The following is a 20,527-nucleotide window of genomic DNA, read 5'->3' on the forward strand; positions in this document are numbered from 1 at the left end:
ACTAAAACAATAAAAATAAAAACCTTTTTTGCCAGCCTGTATGCCAGCCTCAAATGTCATAACCAGCTCCCTGACAGCAGTATGCAGGTCCCTGGAACAGTTTATGTTGGTTGCAGTGGACTTCGGGCAGGTGGACCCAGGCCCATCCCCCCTACCTGTTACACTTGTGGTGGTAAGTGTTGAGCCCTCCAAACCCCCCAAAACCCACTCTACCTACATGTAGGTGCCCCCCTTCACCCATAAGGACTATGGTAGTGGTGTAGAGTTGTGGGGAGTGGGTTTTGGGGGGATTTGGGGGGGCTCAGCACCCAAGGTAAGGGAGCTATGCACCTGGGAGGTATTTGTATATTTTAAAAAAGTTTTTAGAAATGCCCCATAGGGTGCCCGGTTGGTGTCCTGGCATGTCAGGGGGACCAGTGCACTACAAATGCTGGCTCCTCCCATGACCAAATGCCTTGGATGTCGCTGGGTTGGAGATCGCCGGCATTTTTTTCCATTATCGCTGAAAAACAAAACCGGCCATCTCAAACCCGGCAAACTCTGGCATTTGGCCGGGCTAAACCGTATTATCAAAAAAAAAGATGGCTGGCCATCTTTTTTGATAATACGGTTCCGGCCAGCTGTAGCGCCGCCCCCAAAATAGATCTTTGTTACATACAGTGACTGATAGCACAGGAGTACCGTGCTGTGAGGCATCACACGTAGTATGCACCCGGACTTTAAATACTTAAAAAGGACCAAGCTGTGGCAGCATACCCCATTTCCTGATCCAATCCCCTTCCCCAGTGATATATCCTCCCTCTCAATGCTTCTCTGAAGATAGATCTTCTTTACTGATGCTCCTTCTGAAGATAGATCCTCCTTCCTGCACATACCCCTCCCAGCCCTTCAACAAATTGATCCCTCCTCACGAGACAACCACTAGGGGGCAGATACCATTTTGGAGGAGGCACAGACCCAGGCAGAAGTGGAGAAGGACTGCTACCACCAGGTGCTGCTACAGTACTTACTATGAGGACCCCAGAGTAGATCCTGGTGAGAGAGGGTAGAGGGTTGGGCTCAAAGGAGGGTTTGTGCTTTGTCAGGGGGTGGGGTTACGCTGTCAGGGGGACAAGATACTGTCCTGAAGGGGAGGGGTCAATTTATTGAAGGTCCGGGAGGAGGAAGAGATGTAATAAGGAGGTATGTGTAGGAGGGAGGATGTCTCATGGGGGGTATAGGAGGAAGAATCTATCTTTGGGGGAGCATCAGGAATGAGAATCTATCTTTGAGAGGAGCATACGAAGGATGATCTATCATTGGGGAGAGGATCAGACCAGTCAGGGATATGTTCAGAGTAGGTGGTATGTGCCACCTCAGCACTTGTCATATTTCTGCAGACATGTTATTGGACTATTTGTAGTGCCACTACATTTACTGTCACACCTCCTTCCACCCTGTCATGCCCAGATCCGGCCCACTCCCATATTAGGCAAAACATCCAAAGTCGGACTGAGACGTCATATTGAAAATGCCCCTCTTTGACCCTTAAACCCCACATATACCTCTAGAGTTCAATGTGGCTTACAAATGTAGTAAAAAAAAAAAAAAAATACAGCAATACAAAATACAAAAATATAAATATAAATAACAGCATCAACGAATACAGAGAATTATTCACATTAATCTAACAAATTCTTGAATAGAAAAGATTTCTGCATTTTTCGAAAAGACAAGAAACTAATTTGAGACCAAGGGCCCTGTTTATTAAGCTGCCCTATAGGCGTGCTAGCATTTTTAGTGCAGACTTCTACTAGTCTGATGTTGATTAAACATCCAGGCTGCATTGTCATCTAGAAAATGGAAGATCCTGGATTCTCTGTCAAAAAAGCCATTCTGGCAACTGGTAATGGAATCTAATGTAGGAAGGAGTGATAGTGAACCTGTTGCTTACAAATAGGGAGAGTTCTGATATAGTAATGTATTATTATCTGGCATCTAGTGATCACAGTATGGTATAGTTCAGCTTTAGGTAGAGACCTAGACTTTAGGAAAATTAACTTGGTGAAAATGGAGGGGGGGGGGGGGGTTAAGGATTTGTTAACTGGATGGGACAAAACTGCAAGGAAATATTTTAAAGGGAACAACCTTTTTGTTAGAAAAGTAAATAGAAATAAGAGGAAAAAGAGGCCACCATGTAGTTATTTCTTTTGAAAACCAAAATGGTAAGGAAAAGAAGTTACCATTCATACTTTGAGAGATCACAGAAAGATGAAGATAAGCAATAATATCTGTAGGATCTAAGAAAATTGAATAAAGTAGTCAGGAAATCAAAGACATAAATGGAGGAAAAAAATTGGCACTTCAGTAAAATGGGAGACAATACTTTATGATATGTTAATGGCAAGAGGTAGTGCAAAAATGCTATAAGATATGAACATGAAGGGGAGGATTACGTAGGGGCTGATGAGCATAAAGCTAAACTGTTTAACAAATATTTCTGTGTTCAGAGATGAAGGGCTGTGAGAAAATAAGCATAAATAGGAATGGAAGTGAGTAAGACCTTGAAAACGTTTCTCAAGACTGTTCATGAGGGGCTTGATAAACTAAAAGTAGACAAAAGATATATAGCTGGATGAGATCCATCTGGGGGTACTGAAGGAATTTAAGAAAGTTTAGCTTTTTTTTTTAACTTGAACATTTGTATTTTTTAAAACAATGTCAACAATCAATACACAAATTGGCTAGGGCTCTTCAGCTTGGAGAAGAGACGGCTGGGGGAGATATGATAGAGGTCTATAAAATAGTGTGCGGAGTGGAATGGGTAGACGTGAAATGTTTGTTTACTCTTTCCAAAAATACTAGGACTAGGGGGCATGCGATGAAACTACAAAAAATGGAGACTCAGAGAAAAGCTTTCTTCACTCAACGTGTAATTAACCTCTGGAATTCGTTGCCAGAGAATGTGGTAAAGAACGATAGCTTAGTGGGGTTTAAAAAAAGGTTTGTATGGCTTCCTAAAGGAAACGCCCACAGATCATTATTAAAATGGACTTGGGGAAAATCCACTGCTTATTTCTGGGATAAGCAGCATAAAATGTATTGAACTTTTTTGGGGGGATCTTGTCAGGTATTTGTGACCTGGATTGGCCACTGTTGGAAACAACATGTTGGGCTTGATGGACCTTTGGTCTGTCCCAGTGTGGCAATAATTATATACTTACATACAGTTCCACATAGATGACTTTATAACTGAACACCCTTGGTAGGTGTCTGAAAGTAACTGGGTTAGATACCAGTTGAATTGAAGGTAACAAAGGGTAGTGGTAAATGGAGTTCACTATAGGATAGGGGCATTACCTATAGTGTGATGCAGGAATTGGTCCTGGTTCATTACTTTTGAATATTTTTGTAAATGATATTGTGGAAGGGGGTCAAGAAAGATTTCCCTTCTTTGCAGATGATACCAAAATCTGCATTAGATTGGACACACTGGAAGGTGTGGATAACATGAGAAAGGATCTAGTGAAGCTTGACAAATGGTCTAGAATTTGGCAGCTAGGATTTAATGCTAAAAACTGCAGGGGCAAGCATATGGGCTGCGAAACCCCAAGGGAGTGTTATAGTATAGGGAATCAGGTATGTTTTTGTACAAAAGAAGAGTAGGGCCTGTGGGTGATCATATTTGATCTTAAGGTGGTCAAACATGAATGAAAAGGCAGTGCCAGAAGCTAGAAGGATACAAATCAATATAGGGCAGGGGCACTCAATGTTGGGTTTTCAGGATTTCCCTAATGAATATGCATGAGATCTATTTGCATGCTCTGCCTCCATTGTATGCAAATATATTGCATGCATATTCATTGTGGAAATCCTGAAAACCCGACTAGGTTGCAGCTCTTGAGGACCAACATTGAGCACCTCCTGATATAATTATGTATTTATTTTTGCGTTATTACAAATACAAAAACAGGAAAACTGCACCATGGAAATAATGTTAACAAACAGACAAAAAACATAATTCAGGAAAATAGGAGAAAATAGCCCACACATCAAGGGGAAAGCAGAGACAATCAAATTAAAGAAAAGTAAACATAACATATCAAACATTTAGATCAAATATCCTTTGAGGACCTTAACTACCATATGCTCCATAAGATTTAGGAGATTTTCTTATCTGACAAAATCTCTCTGAGAAGGATTGAAAAATACATATTACTTCCCTTGCCAAAAAATCAGAAATTTACATGAGAACCTCAAGAAAAGACATACTTTCCATTTGCAGAACTTTTGATTTCAAGTCAAGAAACAGTTTCCTTCTTAGCTGTGTAGCTCATGATATATCAGGGAACACTTGAATTTTTGACCATAGAATAGAAATTCTTTTTAAAAATAAAGTTTTCAACAACCAAATTTTATCTTTCTCTGCTGTGAAAGTGACTACAAGAGTAGGTCTCATAGAAGCTACTCTTACAGAGCCCAATGTAGACTTACTGCTCGCTCTTCTGAACTACCGCCGGCCCAGTGTGGCTGCCGGCAGTAGTCCCTCCCCAATCATGTGCCATTTGCGGAAAAAGAACCCCCCAGAAATGGCTTGTGCGGCAGTGACCCGGCGGTAATCAGGCATCACCCTGCGTAGCCCGGTTACCGCTAGGTTAATGTGGGAGCCCTTTATCGCCACCTCAGTGGGTGGCAGTAAGGGCTCCCCACCGCATGACTGTGCGGTAAGAGTTCTCTTATCGCATGGCTATGTGTGTAGGAGGGCTTTTTACCTGCTCCAGTAAAAAGGGCCCTTTTTCCCACAGCTTGGTAAAAGGCCCTTTAGTGAAGTAGTTTCTAAGAATCAAACAGTCAAAGGCTCCTTCATCAGTATTCACTACATAGGATTCCAAGGAAATTTCACCACATGGGATTTCAAGAAAAGATAATAACATTAGGAACTAGGTATAACATCGTTAATAGATAGTACTTTAAAATATTTTCTAAAGTAAAGCTCAACAAAAAGTAATCTTGTATAAAGAACATTCAACATTCTCAGATTCCTGGCTCTCAATAAATTTTCCAGGTACTCTAACCCAAACAGGGCATTTATTTATTTGTTATTGATATATCTTATATCATTTTAAAGCAAAGTATCTCCATACTATACAGCCTCCAATTCTGGATTAACTTCCTTGCAATTAGGAATCCTCATCCCATTTTTTAAATCTTGCTATCATTTTTGTCCCATCACCACCACTAGAAGGCTCTTCCATGCCCCTTTCTGGGAAGAAATATTTCCTTATATTTACACTCATAAAACCTCATGTTATGGTCCTTGGAAATTCATTTCTGATGGAAAACAAATCCTTATTGTGCATTATTTTGACCTATGAAATGTCTGAATGCCTCTATTGCTCATTTTTCTCCTGTTCTCTAAGTGATGAAAGATTTCACTTTTTAAATTGAGCCATGAGAACAATAGGTAAGTATTTATCTGTCTATTTGACATCTGGTTAGTTACCTTGTATATTTTAATGAGCATTGTTTTGGCATTGTAAATAGCATACTATGCCATAATGACACCCAAAGTTAGGCACCTATAAGATCATTGTTAAGCACCAGTTCTATGAAGGTCACTTAGTGCTAAGCAACCTTTATAGAATGTGTTCAGCCCAGATTCCTGTGTCCAACTTTGGGTGTTAGTACTTACACCTGCTGAAACCTGGTGTAAATCCTTGCACTCAACCGATGGCAGTTGAGTGTGCAAATGCAAGTATTCTATAACATGATGCCTAATTTATGGGAACACCCCTGACTTGATTGTGCCCCTCCCATGGCCACGCCCCCTTTGAGTTGTACGCTATGAAATTTAGGCTGGCATGTTATAGAATAGGATGTTGGGCAGATGCATGCATAACTTCACATTACTGCCAATTCAGTCCCAATAAACTCCAATTAACTCCAATATTTGTTAGCACCTAATTGAGGGGCCCTTTTACTAAGCTGTGGTCAAAGGTGCTCTTACCTCATGACCATGAAAGGGGGAGCACTTACCATCACCCACTGAGGTGGTGGTAAAGGCTCCCACACTAACCTGGAAGTAACCAGGTAGTATGTGGTGCTGCCGAATTACTGCCGGGTAACTGCCATGCTAGAAAATAGTACTATATTTCCCCTAGCGCGGGAAATGGCATGCGCTAGATCTGGAACTACTGTTGGTGTCCATGTTAGTTCTGCGGTATCTCAAAATTGACACATGATAGTAAGCTTGCGTTGGGCTTACTGTAAAAGGGCCCCTGACTGATTTGTTTATGCATACATCTGGGATCTGATTTCAAATTTGGGCACCAAACTTTGGGTGACCTATTTCGAATCTGGGGGAATATGTACTGTTATTTGAATATTTTTATTGCTGTAATTGTATATTGCCTATATCTGGATTATATTTGCTGTACACTGCCGTGGATCAATTTATTCAAAAAGGTGGTAAGTACATCCTAATAAATAATAAATAAATACATAAAATTTATATTCCATCCTAAATGCTGCATATTACATGTTTGTGCTGGCTTAGACAATTCCTAATATTTTATGGGTCTTTTTAGTAAGCTGTGTTAGGACTCTAACACATGCCAAATGCGCATCTAATGCAGTTTAAAATGGTGGATTGCAGGATGTGCTCAGGTATCCTGCAGTAAGTACCAAGTGTGCTCATGCTAACCAAGGGGTCCTTTTACTAAGGTGCTCCGAAAAATGGTCTGCGCTAGTGTAGGCACGTGTTTTAGGCATGTGCAGATCCATTTTTCAGCGCACCTGTAAAAAAAGCCTTTTTTAAATTTTTACCGAAAATAGAGATGCGGTAAAATAAAAATTGGCATGTGTCCATTTTGGGTCTGAAACCTTACTGCCAGCCACTGACTTAGTGGTAAGGTCTCACGCGTTAACTGTGCAGTAATCGTCTACACGCATAGAATGATGATTACCACCCGGTTTTTGCCGTGTGCCTGAAAATAGAATTTATTTTCTGGTACGTGTAGCAGACGCACATCAAAAATGAAATTGCTGCAAGGGCCAAGCGGTATCCGGATGGTAACTCCAAATTGAAGCACACTGGGCGTGTGTAGGCACCTACGTGGCTTAGTAAAATGACCTCCAAATGCTACACAATATTTTTAATTTTTTGAAGGGGACATGTCTGGGGTGGAGAGTGGACATTGCTGAGCTAATCAGTTACTTTTCATTATTTTTTATTTGCTTCAGGCTAATAGTACATTAACTCATGGCCATTAATACAATAGAAAAAAGACATTTTACTGCTGCAGTAAAAATGGCCTTAGTGCATGGGAAATACCCACGCAAGGGCACACTGAGGTCACTTTTCATTGCAGCTTAGTAAAATGACCCCGTGCAGTTTAACAAGCAATTGCACCAAACAGTACAGCATACATCACTAATACGACAAAATTTTACTTACCTGAGGAGATATCTATTGGGTTCTTGTTGATCTGAGTGACACCAATATGAATGCTGATTTTGCCTTCAATCAAGTCAATCTCTACATTCCCCTGTTCTTCTAGAAAACTGCGGAAGAGAAGGCCACTGGGATTCCAGGTACGGAATTGGAAGCTAACTAAAAACTCATCCAGGTTTGGCTTACCGGGCACCTCTAGGTAACTTGTAGCATTGAAAAAGGCCGGCACTGAGTGTGGCTCTACACAGGAAAAACTAAAATTTCCCTAGGGAAAAAACAAGGGAAATAAATTGCAGTTAACAATATGAATACATGTTTTTTTACATACATTTTATACATACATTTTACACATACTTTTGTTTTTTTGTTATCAGCCCATTTATGCCAGTTTTAATAGAAAGTTTTAAGTTTGATTTTATAAGTTGGATAAGAGTTTGAAAATGAGTTACCCTTGATAATCATCTTTTGTTTGATGTACATGTTCAAAATGTGGTTTCAAAAAATTTCAAGACCATGTGGAAATTACAAAGAATTTACCCTTATTTACCATGTGAATCTTTTCATATGGTAGTACAGACTTAGACATTGAGGGGCAAAATCAAACATCACCGGTGAAATAGATTACCGGCAATGTATTTTGGCAGTGGCGCAACAGCTGGCTGGAACCGTATTATCAAAAAAGATGGCCGGCCATCTTTTTTTTCGATAATATGGTTTAGGCCGGCCAAATGCCAGAGTTCGCCAGGTTTGAGATCGCCAGTTTTGTTTTTCAGCGATAATGGAAAAAAATGGCAGCCATCTCAAACCCGGCGAAATCCAAGGCGTTTGGTCATGGGAGGAGCCAGCATTTGTAGTGCACTGGTCCCCCGACATGCCAGGACACCAACTGGCCACCCTAGGGGGCACTTCTAAAAATTAAAAAAATATATACAAATAGCTCCCAGGTCTATAGCTCCCTTACCTTGGGTGCTGAGCCCCCCAAATCCCCCCAAGACCCCACTCCCCACAACTCTACACCATTACCATAGCCCTTGTGGGCGAAAGGGGGCACCTACATGTGTTTGACCTGTGATTTTACTATAGCTACTGGTATCTCCAAAGCTTTGAACCTTTTAGGTGGATAAACCTTAGAAATGTGGAGTGGAATTTTAGAAGGACATCCAACTGAGAATATGAATCTCCAGGTCTGTATGTCAAATATGGATGTCCATGTCTCATGTGTTTTATAACAGGTTCTGTTTACATACAGCCTGTTCTAAAATAGATGAGAAATGGACATCCTCATGCTGCCTATGTCCAGCATGAAAATCAGTTTTACAAACTAAATCATCCAAACTGTGAACAGGGGGAAACAAGGGATATGGACAGCTGTGTGGCAGCAGAACAACCATATTATACAATGACCACACAGATGTCATGTGAAAGAGTAGCCTAATCATTACAACAGTCTACTGAGAACCAGGCTGGGACAGGAACAGGAAAATACCTACTGTGATTTTCTCTTCTCCATTCAATACAGAACTGCTCAGTTAGAGCACATTTCTATAAGCTGAATGTTCCAAGTACAAGGTCTAAATAAATAGATTTAAATACAAATATTCATCTTTTTCAACATAGATGTTCCTTCTTCTCCAATTGGAGTTGAACCTCTATCTTTTGGCCCCTCCCTAGCTCAACCCAAAACACGCCCATACCATGCCTCCTTGCTATATGGACATAGAGAAGTTTTAGATGCCCATATTCTGGTTTTATTTTTTTTTAATTGGTGTTTGGATGTCCATGCAATATGGATGTCTAAATGTTGGTTTTCAAACATCCAAAATAGAAATAGAGCTTCTAAAATTAGCACCATAATCATCTCATCATTAGACAAGAAAATAACCCATTATATCTTTTGGGAAATTGGATTCTTCTATAATGGAAATGGGATGGGATACACTGCTTTTCTGTGGTTACAGTCAAAGTGGTTTACATAATATATATATATGCTTATTTTGCACCTGGTGTAATGGAGGGTTGAATGATTTGACCAGTCACAAGAAGCTGCAGTAAGAATTTAACCCAATTCTTCTGGCTCACAGGACACTGCACTAACCATTAAGCTACTCCTCCACCCAAAGCTTGCTTTGTTTGACCCAGTAGTTGCCTGGCCAAGATTCTCACAACTCTATTGCTGTCTTCATAATACTCAAGCCCTTGAATGAAAATGCTACTAACCGCTGCCTGCAACAAGTCCTTATATATATATATATATATATATATATATATATATATATATATATATATATATATATATATATATATATATATACCTATATCTATCTATATAGATAGATAGATATATCTATCTAGATAGATAGATAGATAGATAGATAGATAGATATAGATATATATATATACAGAGAGAGAGAGAGAGATTTTGTGAACAGTACCTAGCTCTGTGATCAGATACATTTTGGATAGTGTCAAAAATCCTGCAACATTTAAAATGGGGAAGAGGGGGTAGGGTAGGTAGGAAAGCTCTCTTCTGCCTCTCCCACTTTCGGTCTCACAGAGCTGATGTTCTCTCACAGCTGCCTCTCTCACAGCTCTCATGATTTCCATATCTGCCTCTCATAGCCTCTGTTTTATATCTTTCACTTTCCCTGTGATTTTGCTCTCACAGCCATGTCTGACTCACTTCTCTTGCTCTCTTCTGCAATCTGTCTAGTTCTTTCTCACCACTTACCTTGCTCTTTCCATAAGACTGCTTGCTAATAGCCTGCATCTCTCATACCTCTTGCTCTCCCCATGCTTGTTTATTTTTTTAATTCTCACCTTCTCCCTGTACCTCTAGCTCTTACATGTACTCTTATTTTTTTTTATTTATAACATTTTCAATTACACTTTAAGCGGTATACTTGAGAGGCAACAGGAATCGGCAAAGGAAATTAAGAGCAATACTCAAAAATAAGATAGAAAACAAAACAAAAAAAATAATCCATTCACTATATTAAGTTCTCAATTGCTTTGGGGATCCAATACACAACCCATAGGTAATAACAGAAAGGGTAAAAATACATCAAAGGAGAACAGATTGTTTTCTATAGCAGGTTAGGACATTCTGGGAGTGGTCCCCCAAAAGCTAACCAAGACCTTGCCTCCTTGTGAATTTTATCACTGGAAATAAATTGAATTGAGAGGAGTCAAACAAGATAAGAAACACTACTATCTAATCAAACATTAACAAAGAAATTTCTAAAAGAAGGGATCCTTAGCCGCAATGATCTGGGTTTCATTACTAAGAACTGCTTATGCTTCAACTGTGTGACTTTTGCAACATCAGGGAAAACACCACATTTTTAAATCAGAAACAACGTACCCCTTGATATTTAACAACAACAGTGTCACTGTCCATTCAGATCCAGTACAAAGGTTAAAAACTAGTGCAGAAGGAAGAGCCATTTTTTTATCTGAGGATGCCAAACACTCAGATAAGTTCAAACCATCCTCAAAAAACAGGGGACAGTTTATCGTGACCACCTCCAGCCTTCCTCCTAAAGAGAGGAAGATAACCACCCCCTGATTCTATAATGGGCACAATCCTGAGATGTGCACACAGCCTAATTGATTAAGAGCCAATTAACACCAATAATTGGACACTAACAATCAATTATTGATGCTAATTGGCACCACTTAGGGGCTGTATATGCATCTGGCTGCACACTATTCTATAAGCCTGGGTGTCCAAATCCCATAGTGCATAACCACTGCTCCCTCTAAGCTTAGTGGAAGTCCTCCACCAAGAGTCCTGCCAGTGGGAGGTGCTATTTCACATTTACCTTTTCAATACTGAGGGATAGGCAAACTCTGCAAGACTCCAGAGAACCTACCTGTCTCTAGTGACTGAAAACACATCAAATCACTGCCCCCTCCCCCACTGGCAGCAATGCAGTTGGAGGACTCCCACTCACCTTAGAGGGAACAGTGTGCACAACCCAAAAAGAAGTGTTGTCAAGGAGGGACATGGGTGGGTCAGGGGCATTTTTGGGGTCTGCACCCAACTTTCATGCCAGGATTTACACCAGTTTTCAGGTGTGTGAGAATCCCGCCAAGTACTATTCCATAAAGGGTGCTCATCACAGATGCTGGGAAAAATCAGTGCTCCATTTTTCAGCGTCATTTACTGAATTCAGTCCTAAATCCTCTCCATAGGAGGCAATAAATGAGCTGACATGTTCAAAACCTTGGCTATGTGGAGAGTAATTCTATACAGTACATGCTAACAGTTAGTGCCAAAGTTACGTGAGTGCCAAAATTCCACCTAAGCGCTATTCTTTAAATATGCACATTCAGGCATACACACAAGTGGGACTCACACATACAGTGGTGGAAATAAGTATTTGATCCCTTGCTGATTTTGTAAGTTTGCCCACTGACAAAGACATGAGCAGCCCATAATTGAAGGGTAGGTTATTGGTAACAGTGAGAGATAGCACATCACAAATTAAATCCGGAAAATCACATTGTGGAAAGTATATGAATTTATTTGCATTCTGCAGAGGGAAATAAGTATTTAATCCCTCTGGCAAACAAGACCTAATACTTGGTGGCAAAACCCTTGTTGGCAAGCACAGCGGTCAGACGTCTTCTGTAGTTGATGATGAGGTTTGCACACATGTCAGGAGGAATTTTGGTCCACTCCTCTTTGCAGATCATCTCTAAATCATTAAGAGTTCTGGGCTGTCGCTTGGCAACTCGCAGCTTCAGCTCCCTCCATAAGTTTTCAATGGGATTAAGGTCTGGTGACTGGCTAGGCCACTCCATGACCCTAATGTGCTTCTTCCTGAGCCACTCCTTTGTTGCCTTGGCTGTATGTTTTGGGTCATTGTCGTGCTGGAAGACCCAGCCACGACCCATTTTTAAGGCCCTGGCGGAGGGAAGGAGGTTGTCACTCAGAATTGTACGGTACATGGCCCCATCCATTCTCCCATTGATGCGGTGAAGTAGTCCTGTGCCCTTAGCAGAGAAACACCCCCAAAACATAACATTTCCACCTCCATGCTTGACAGTGGGGACGGTGTTCTTTGGGTCATAGGCAGCATTTCTCTTCCTCCAAACACGGCGAGTTGAGTTCATGCCAAAGAGCTCAATTTTTGTCTCATCTGACCACAGCACCTTCTCCCAATCACTCTCGGCATCATCCAGGTGTTCACTGGCAAACTTCAGACGGGCCGTCACATGTGCCTTCCGGAGCAGGGGGACCTTGCGGGCACTGCAGGATTGCAATCCGTTATGTCGTAATGTGTTACCAATGGTTTTCGTGGTGACAGTGGTCCCAGCTGCCTTGAGATCATTGACAAGTTCCCCCCTTGTAGTTGTAGGCTGATTTCTAACCTTCCTCATGATCAAGGATACCCCACGAGGTGAGATTTTGCGTGGAGCCCCAGATCTTTGTCGATTGACAGTCATTTTGTACTTCTTCCATTTTCTTACTATGGCACCAACAGTTGTCTCCTTCTCGCCCAGCGTCTTACTGATGGTTTTGTAGCCCATTCCAGCCTTGTGCAGGTGTATGATCTTGTCCCTGACATCCTTAGACAGCTCCTTGCTCTTGGCCATTTTGTAGAGGTTAGAGTCTGACTGATTCACTGAGTCTGTGGACAGGTGTCTTTCATACAGGTGACCATTGCCGACAGCTGTCTGTCATGCAGGTAACGAGTTGATTTGGAGCATCTACCTGGTCTGTAGGAGCCAGATCTCTTACTGGTTGGTGGGGGATCAAATACTTATTTCCCTCTGCAGAATGCAAATAAATTCATATACTTTCCACAATGTGATTTTCCGGATTTAATTTGTGATGTGCTATCTCTCACTGTTACCAATAACCTACCCTTCAATTATGGGCTGCTCATGTCTTTGTCAGTGGGCAAACTTACAAAATCAGCAAGGGATCAAATACTTATTTCCACCACTGTAAGTTAAGTTCAGAATTTTGCTAGTAAATATATGTATCACTGGAACTTAGATGCATACAATTAATGCCAGTCTCATTTATAGGTGCATATTTTCACTGTTATGCTAGTATTCTAAAAGAAAGGAGGTACCTATGTTCCTTTATAGAATATGCTCCTACCAGCCACCCACATACATTTACTCCCATATTGTTTCATCCAGTTATTCCCAAACCTGTTCCTGAAGGCACCTCAGCCGGTCACATTTTCAGAATATCCACAATGAATATTTATGAGAAATACTGCCTCCACTGCATGCAAATCTGTCTCATGAATATTCATTGTGAATATCCTGAAAACCTGACTGGCTGGGGTGCCCTCAGTACCAGGTTTGGGAACCACTGGTTTAAACATTTCCAAGGCAGAGATGGACAGTATATGAAAGGAAGAAATCACAAATTATAATGCCTAACTACATTTTTATGACTCCATTTTAGAGCATCAATTCAGACTGTCCTCAGTAGCCACTTCCTGTACTTCTTGAGACTGTTCAGACTTATTATTCAAGGTATGAACTCTAATTTGAAGGTTTGTCAATTGAGTTCTATGTAAGTTTAGCTCTATTCCCATAGTAGAATTTTTATCAGTCATAGATACTACTACTAGTACTACTAATCATATCTACAGCACTACTAGATGTACATAGCACTGTACACAAAACATGAACGAGACAGTCCCTGCTCAACAAAGCTTACAATCAAATTGAGAGAGACAAACAGGACAAATAAGAGATTAGGAAGTTATTTATTGTGGGAATGATTAAAATAGATATAGGTACTGAACAGGTGAATAGGAGTTAAGATGTAAGGTGTTCTTATAGAGCCTGGCCCAATCCTAAAATTATCTTCCAGCACAAAACAACCCCAGTATACCCACTTATGCATCAGAACCAGGTACTGGCTCCCAATAACAGGATTTCCACTCCTCAGGTCAAATGAAACTAGGGTTTTGTCACACCCCCAATGCGATCTGCTTGTTTATTTTCTGCACTTGTCCCTGCAACAGCCACAGGGCTGATAGTATCATCTTCCAGTGCTTTTATTCCCAGAATGCCAGGTATTTGTGCCAAAGTGGGACTCGATGATCTGAGGCTGAGTGAAGCACTCATGTCTGGGGGAGACTGTGGTAAAGTTTCTCCTCCTGAACTCCCTCCTGACACAACTCTGACTGTCGATGTGTAAATCACGAAAACATCCATCAGCTTAGACACTGAGAGGTTGAACATGCAAGGCTAGGCCAACTCTCCCCTTGTGCTTCAATACTACCAGGTAAACCCAGAAAGCAGGAAATCAAGGGAGCCTGGAGCTTCAAGACACCATCATGGATCCCCTAACCAAGCTATTTGGCCTTTCATGCCTTCTCATTGACTGCTAGAAGCATGCACATTAGTTTTATCATTTCAATTCAATTCAGAGGGTGTTCCTTTACTTTTCATTAGGTTTAACTGTCTTTCTTTTGTTTCTTCTTAGCACATTGGAGACAATTCTATGAACGTTGGGTGCAGTTACCAGCACTTTTGTGTGTATAAGTGCTACCCTAGTTGGCAGATATGAGCCAAAATGCACTACATACTTTTCTATAAAGTAGTGAATACTTTCTATGGTGTGTAATTGCAAGAAGGTGTATACATGGGCGAAGATGTCAAATGATGCACACAATTTATAGAGTACTATCAATTGTGCGTGTTGCATGGTGCGCTTAAGCGTTCCCAGTTACACCAGTCATTGAACTTGGCATAAGAACATAAGACCGTAAATATTGCCATACTGGGACAGATCGAAGGTCCATCAAGCCCAGCATCCTGAACAGTGACCAATCCAGGTCACAAGTACCTGGCAAGATCCCAAAACAGTACAACATTTTATGCTGATTGTCCTAGAAATAAGCAGTGGATTTTCCCCCAAGTCCATTTCAATAATGGCTTATGGACTTTTCTTTTAGGATGCTATCCAAATCTTTCTTAAACCTCGTAAGCTAACTGGTTTTACTACATTCTCTGGCAATGAATTCTACAGTTTAATTACTCGTTGAGTGAAGAAATATTTTCTCCCAATTTGTTTTAAATTTACTACTTTGTAGATTCATTGTGTGTCCCTTAATCCTAGTACTTTTGTAAACAGTAAACAATCGATTCATGTCTACCCATTCCATTCCACTCATTATTTTATAGACCTCTATCATATCTCCCCTTAGCTGTCTCTTCGTGAAGCTGAAGAGCCCTAGCTGCTTTAGCCGTTCCATATAAGGAAGTTGTCCCATCCCCTTTATCTTTTTTATCGTCTCTGTACCTTTTCAAATTCCATCATATCTTTTTTGAGATGTGGTGACCAGATTTGAACACAATATTTGAGGTGCGGTCACACCATGGAGCGATACAAAGGCATTATAATTTCCTCATTTTTGTTTTCCATTCCTTTCCTAATAATACCTAACATTTTATTTGCTTTCCTAGCTGCCGCCGCACACTGAGCAGAAGGTTTCAACGTATCATCAATAATGACACCTAGATCTCTTTCCTGGTTTGTGACTCCTACAGTGGAACTTTGCATTAAGTAGCTATAGATTGGGTTCCTCTTTCCTTCATGCATCGCTTTTCACTTGCTCACATTAAACATCTTCTGCCATTTGGATGCCCAGTCTTGTAATTTTTCACAATACACTTGTGATATAACAACTTTGAATAACTTTGTGTTGTCAATGAATTTAATTACCTCACTATTTACTTTCATCTCTAGATCATTTATAAATATGTTAAAAAGCAACGGTCCCAGCATAGACACCTGGAGAACCCCACTATCTACCCTTCTCCATTAAGAATACAGACCATTTAACCCTACTCTCTGTTTAAACCTGTTTTTAATCCCCAATAGTACATTATCTTTTATACCATGAATCACCCAATTTTCTATGAAGTCTTTCATGAGGTACTTTGTCAAATGCCTTTTGAAAATCCAGATACACAATATCGACCGGCTCACCTTTATCCATGTTTGTTCACCCCTTGAAAGAAATGTAATAAATTGGTGAGATAAGATTTCCCTTCACTAAGTCCATGTTGGCTTTGTCTCATTAATCCACGCTTTTGAATATGCTCTGTAAATGTGTTTTTTTTTACCATTTTGCGCAGCTCCAACATCAGGCTCACCAATCTATAATTTCCCGGATCAACTCTGGAATGTTTTTTTAAAATTGGCATTACGTTGGCCACCCCCCAATCTTCTAGTAGTATGCTTGATTGTAAAGATAAATTACATATTACTAACAATAGCTCTGCAAGTTCATTTTTCAATTCTATCAGTACTCTGGGATGAATACTATCGGTCCAGGCAATTTGCTACTCTTCCATTTATCAAATTGAGCCATTACATCTTCCATGTTTATAGAGATTTCATTCAGTTTCTCTGAATCGTCAACTTTGAATATTTTTTCTGGCCTCGGTATCTCTCCCAAATCTTCTTCAGTGAAGACCAAATCAAAGACTTCATTTAATCTCTCTGCTATGTTTGACCTTCACAGCTTCTTCTCTAAATTATTTTTCACCGTTCTTCTCATTTTAACATAGTTTTCCTTTTGAAAGTTAAATGCCAATGTATCATTTGTGAGGCCCCACCTGGAGTATTGTGTTCAGTTTTGGAGGCCGTATCTAGCTAAGGATGTAAAAAAAATTGAAGCGGTGCAAAGAAAAGCTACAAAAATGGTATGGGATGTGCGTTACAAAACGTATGAGGAGAGACTTGCTGACCTGAACATGTATACCCTGGAGGAAAGGAGAAACAGGGGTGATATGATACAGATGTTCAAATATTTGAAAGGTATTAATCCACAAATGAACCTGCTCCAGAAATGGGAAGGCAGTAGAACTAGAGGACATGAAATGAGGTTGAAGGGGGGCAGAATCAGGAAAAATGTCAGGAAGTATTTTTTCACGGCAAGAGTGGTGGATGCTTGGAATGCCCTCCCGCGGGAGGTGGTGGAGATGAAAATGGTAACAGAATTAAAAAATGCTTGGGATAAACATAAAGGAATACTGTTCAGAAGGAATGGATCCTCAGAAGCTTATCGGACATTGGGTGGCAGCACCAGTGTTGGGAGGCGGGGCTAGTACTGGGCAGACTTCTACGGTCTGTGCCCTGAAAATGGTAGATACAAATCAAGGTCAGGTATACATATAAAGTAATAATGCATTTGAGTTTATCTTGTTGAGCAGACTGGATGGACTGTACAGGTCTTTTTCTGCCGTCACCTACTATGTTACTATGTATTGGATTTCCTGTGTGTATTTACTCCAAAGCCGATATCGAATCTGATCATATTATGATCACTGTTATAAAGTGGCCCCATCACCATAATCTTCTGCACCAGATGATGCGCTCCAGTAAGGACTAGGTCTAGAACGTTTGTTTCTCTTTTTGGCTCCTGTACCAGCTGTTCCATAAAGCAGTCCTTGATTTTGTCAGTGAATTTTACCTTCCTAGCATGCCTTGATGTTACATTTGCCCAGTCAATATCAGAGTAATTGAAATCACCCATTATTATTGTGTACCCCAGTGGCGTAGCTACGTGTGGCCAGGGGGGCCTGGGCCCCGTAGGTTTGGCCCTGGTCCCCCCTGCCGATGACCCTCTTGACCCCCCTCCCGCCGTCGCCTGCCTTTGCTGGTGGGGGACCCCAACCCCCGCCAGCCAAGGTCCTCTTCTTCCCGCAAAATACTTCCTCCTCTTTTCTGATGTCCTGCATGTGAGAAATGGACAGCAAAATAAAAATGGCCACCTAATTCACATCCACCTTGAAAAGTCCTGATATGGACTATATTTTTAATCTCACCTTATTCATTGCAGGAGAAACATCTTTTAATGTACTTTTATTCTTTCCCCTTCAGCTCCTCATCCCCTACTATTTTTTTGAGTCGAGGAGTAACCTAATGGTTAGTGCAGTGGCTGGAGAATCAGGGGCTCCAGCCACTTGTTCACTTCCCACTGCAAGTCTCGTATCCCTCCATTGCTCCAGGTACAAAGTAAATACCTGCATATAATATGTAAACTGCTTTGATTGTAACCACAGAAAGTTGGTATATCAAGTCTCATCCCCTTTCCCTTTCTGCCCTCCTCCCCCCCCCCCCCATAATAAAGCCAAAACTTGTGCACACCACAATGTTGAACTTGTGCATTGAAAAGATAGTAAAACATAACAGCACATAAATGGCCCATCCATTCTGCCCATGGTGCCCAAAGACTGTGCTCTAACTACATCAGAGACAACCCTATAATGAGGCTAACTGAAGCAGTGGCCTCAGGCAGTATTCTTCAAGGAGGGAGATATGGACTCAAGGGGTGCTAGAAAAAAGGAATGGAGACATGTCAGACTCAGGGGAGGTTGGAATGGAGAGGAAAGATGGACTTGGTGAGGAAGTGGGGGAAGGAAGAGATACTGAACTTGAGGGAAGGTGGGAGGGAGGGCGAGATGTCAGACTCGGGGATGGGGTAATGGGAGGGAGGGAGGGATATCAAATTCATGGGAATGGGCAGGAGAAGGAGAGATGGACTTGGGGAGGGCAGAGGTGGCAAAAGGGGGGCAGAGGAAGATGGGGAAGAAAGGGGACAGGGAGAAATGGCATGGGGTGGAAGGAGCAGAGAGAGATGGGTTGTTCTATCTGTGTGTTTGTCCTATTTAGTCTGTGAGCTCTTTGAGCAGGGACTGTCTTTTTGTGTATGATGTACAGCACTGTTTATGCCTTGTAGTGCTATAGAAGTGATAAGTAGTAGTGGTAGTAGTAGGGGAGGATAGAGGGGGCCATGGTGAGAAGAAGAAATGCACTTGGGGAGTGCGGAGGGGAAAATGGGGCAAGGGAAAGAGATTCAGGGAGGGGACAGAAGGGGGAGAGGGAGAGATGGATGGGGAGGGGTGGAAGGGGAGACAGAGAGATGGATTCACAGAGATCAGAGGGAAGGAAGGAGAAATGGATAGGTAGAACATAGGGGAGATGGCCTTGTGGGGTGGAAGGGGAAGGGAGAGATGTCAGACTCAGGGGACAGAAGGGGGAGGGAGAGATATCAGATTTAGGGGTGGAAGGGGAAGGGAGAGATGTAAGAGTTGGGAAAAAGGGTGGAAGAGCAGGAAGTAGAGATGTTGGACTTGAGGGAAGGGAGGGTAGGAGGGAGAAAGAGAGAGGGAGGAGATGCTTGGTTATAAGCATGGAGCAAGAGATAAGGAGGGGAGATGCTAGCAATGGTGGATTCATGTGGGCGAGATCATGGGAGGGTTGAGAAGGTGTTGAATGTGAAGAGGATAGTGAGTACAGAGGGTAGAAATGTGGTAATGGGAAGCAGATAAAAGGGAATAGGTTAATGGGAAATGTGTGAGCTAGGGGATGAGAGAAGGAGACAGAATGTTGATAAGTAAATGAAAAGTACAAGAGGGTGAAATTTGAGTGGACAGAGGCAGAAAAGAGAAAAACAGAGGAGAGAGCTTTAAGAGAAAGATTGATATGTCAGAGTCAGGTGTAGTGAGGGAATGTAACAAGACAGGAGGAGAGAGGAAAAATTAGCAGTCGCTGGAAACAGAATTTGTAGAAGACAGGAAAGCAGAAAAGAGAAACTGGGACCAATGCGATGGAAAAATAAAATGCCCAGACACACAAAGGTAGAAAAATGTATTAACTGGAATATGTTAGCTTTGGGAAATGTTCATCACAGGTGTTTATATATTGTATTCAGTACCAAAGGAAATGCCATTTATTGTTGTTTCTCCAGTGTGGCAGTATATGCTGAGCTTAACTTCTTGAGGCTTCTGGTTCAATTTTTATCATGCTCTCATCTTTCTACCTTTAATTATTTGTTTGTCCTTGAGACAGTCTAAATCCCTGGTTACTTACTGCACATGTATTAATTTGTTTCTTGAAGTTATTGTAATTTGTGTTATATTCTGTACATTATTACGTTTTCTTCACTTTATTGTTTGTTTCTAAGCCACATTGAACTTGAGTCTATTTTAGACTTGTCCCGTCCCGGGCCCTTACCTGGGCTCCCGCAGCGGGGAGCGAAGGTCGACGGAGGCCGCGGGATCCAGGGCGGCGAAGACGAGCCGCCGACGGGGCCGGCGCTGCCG

General features: G+C 41.4%; 1 protein-coding gene across 1 annotated transcript in view; it reads right to left on the bottom strand.

Moving 5' to 3' along the window:
* The window catches only part of CNTNAP2 (contactin associated protein like 2), a 2,081,195-nt gene that overhangs the window by 1,474,005 nt on the left and 586,663 nt on the right, over positions 1 to 20,527 (bottom strand). The window contains exon 7 of the mRNA XM_030203705.1: positions 7,436 to 7,697. Within this exon, the coding sequence (XP_030059565.1) occupies positions 7,436 to 7,697 (262 nt within the window). The remainder of the gene's footprint in view (positions 1 to 7,435; positions 7,698 to 20,527) is intronic.

This window comes from Microcaecilia unicolor, chromosome 1 (genome assembly GCF_901765095.1).
Source record: "Microcaecilia unicolor chromosome 1, aMicUni1.1, whole genome shotgun sequence".
NCBI classification, from domain to species: domain Eukaryota; kingdom Metazoa; phylum Chordata; class Amphibia; order Gymnophiona; family Siphonopidae; genus Microcaecilia; species Microcaecilia unicolor.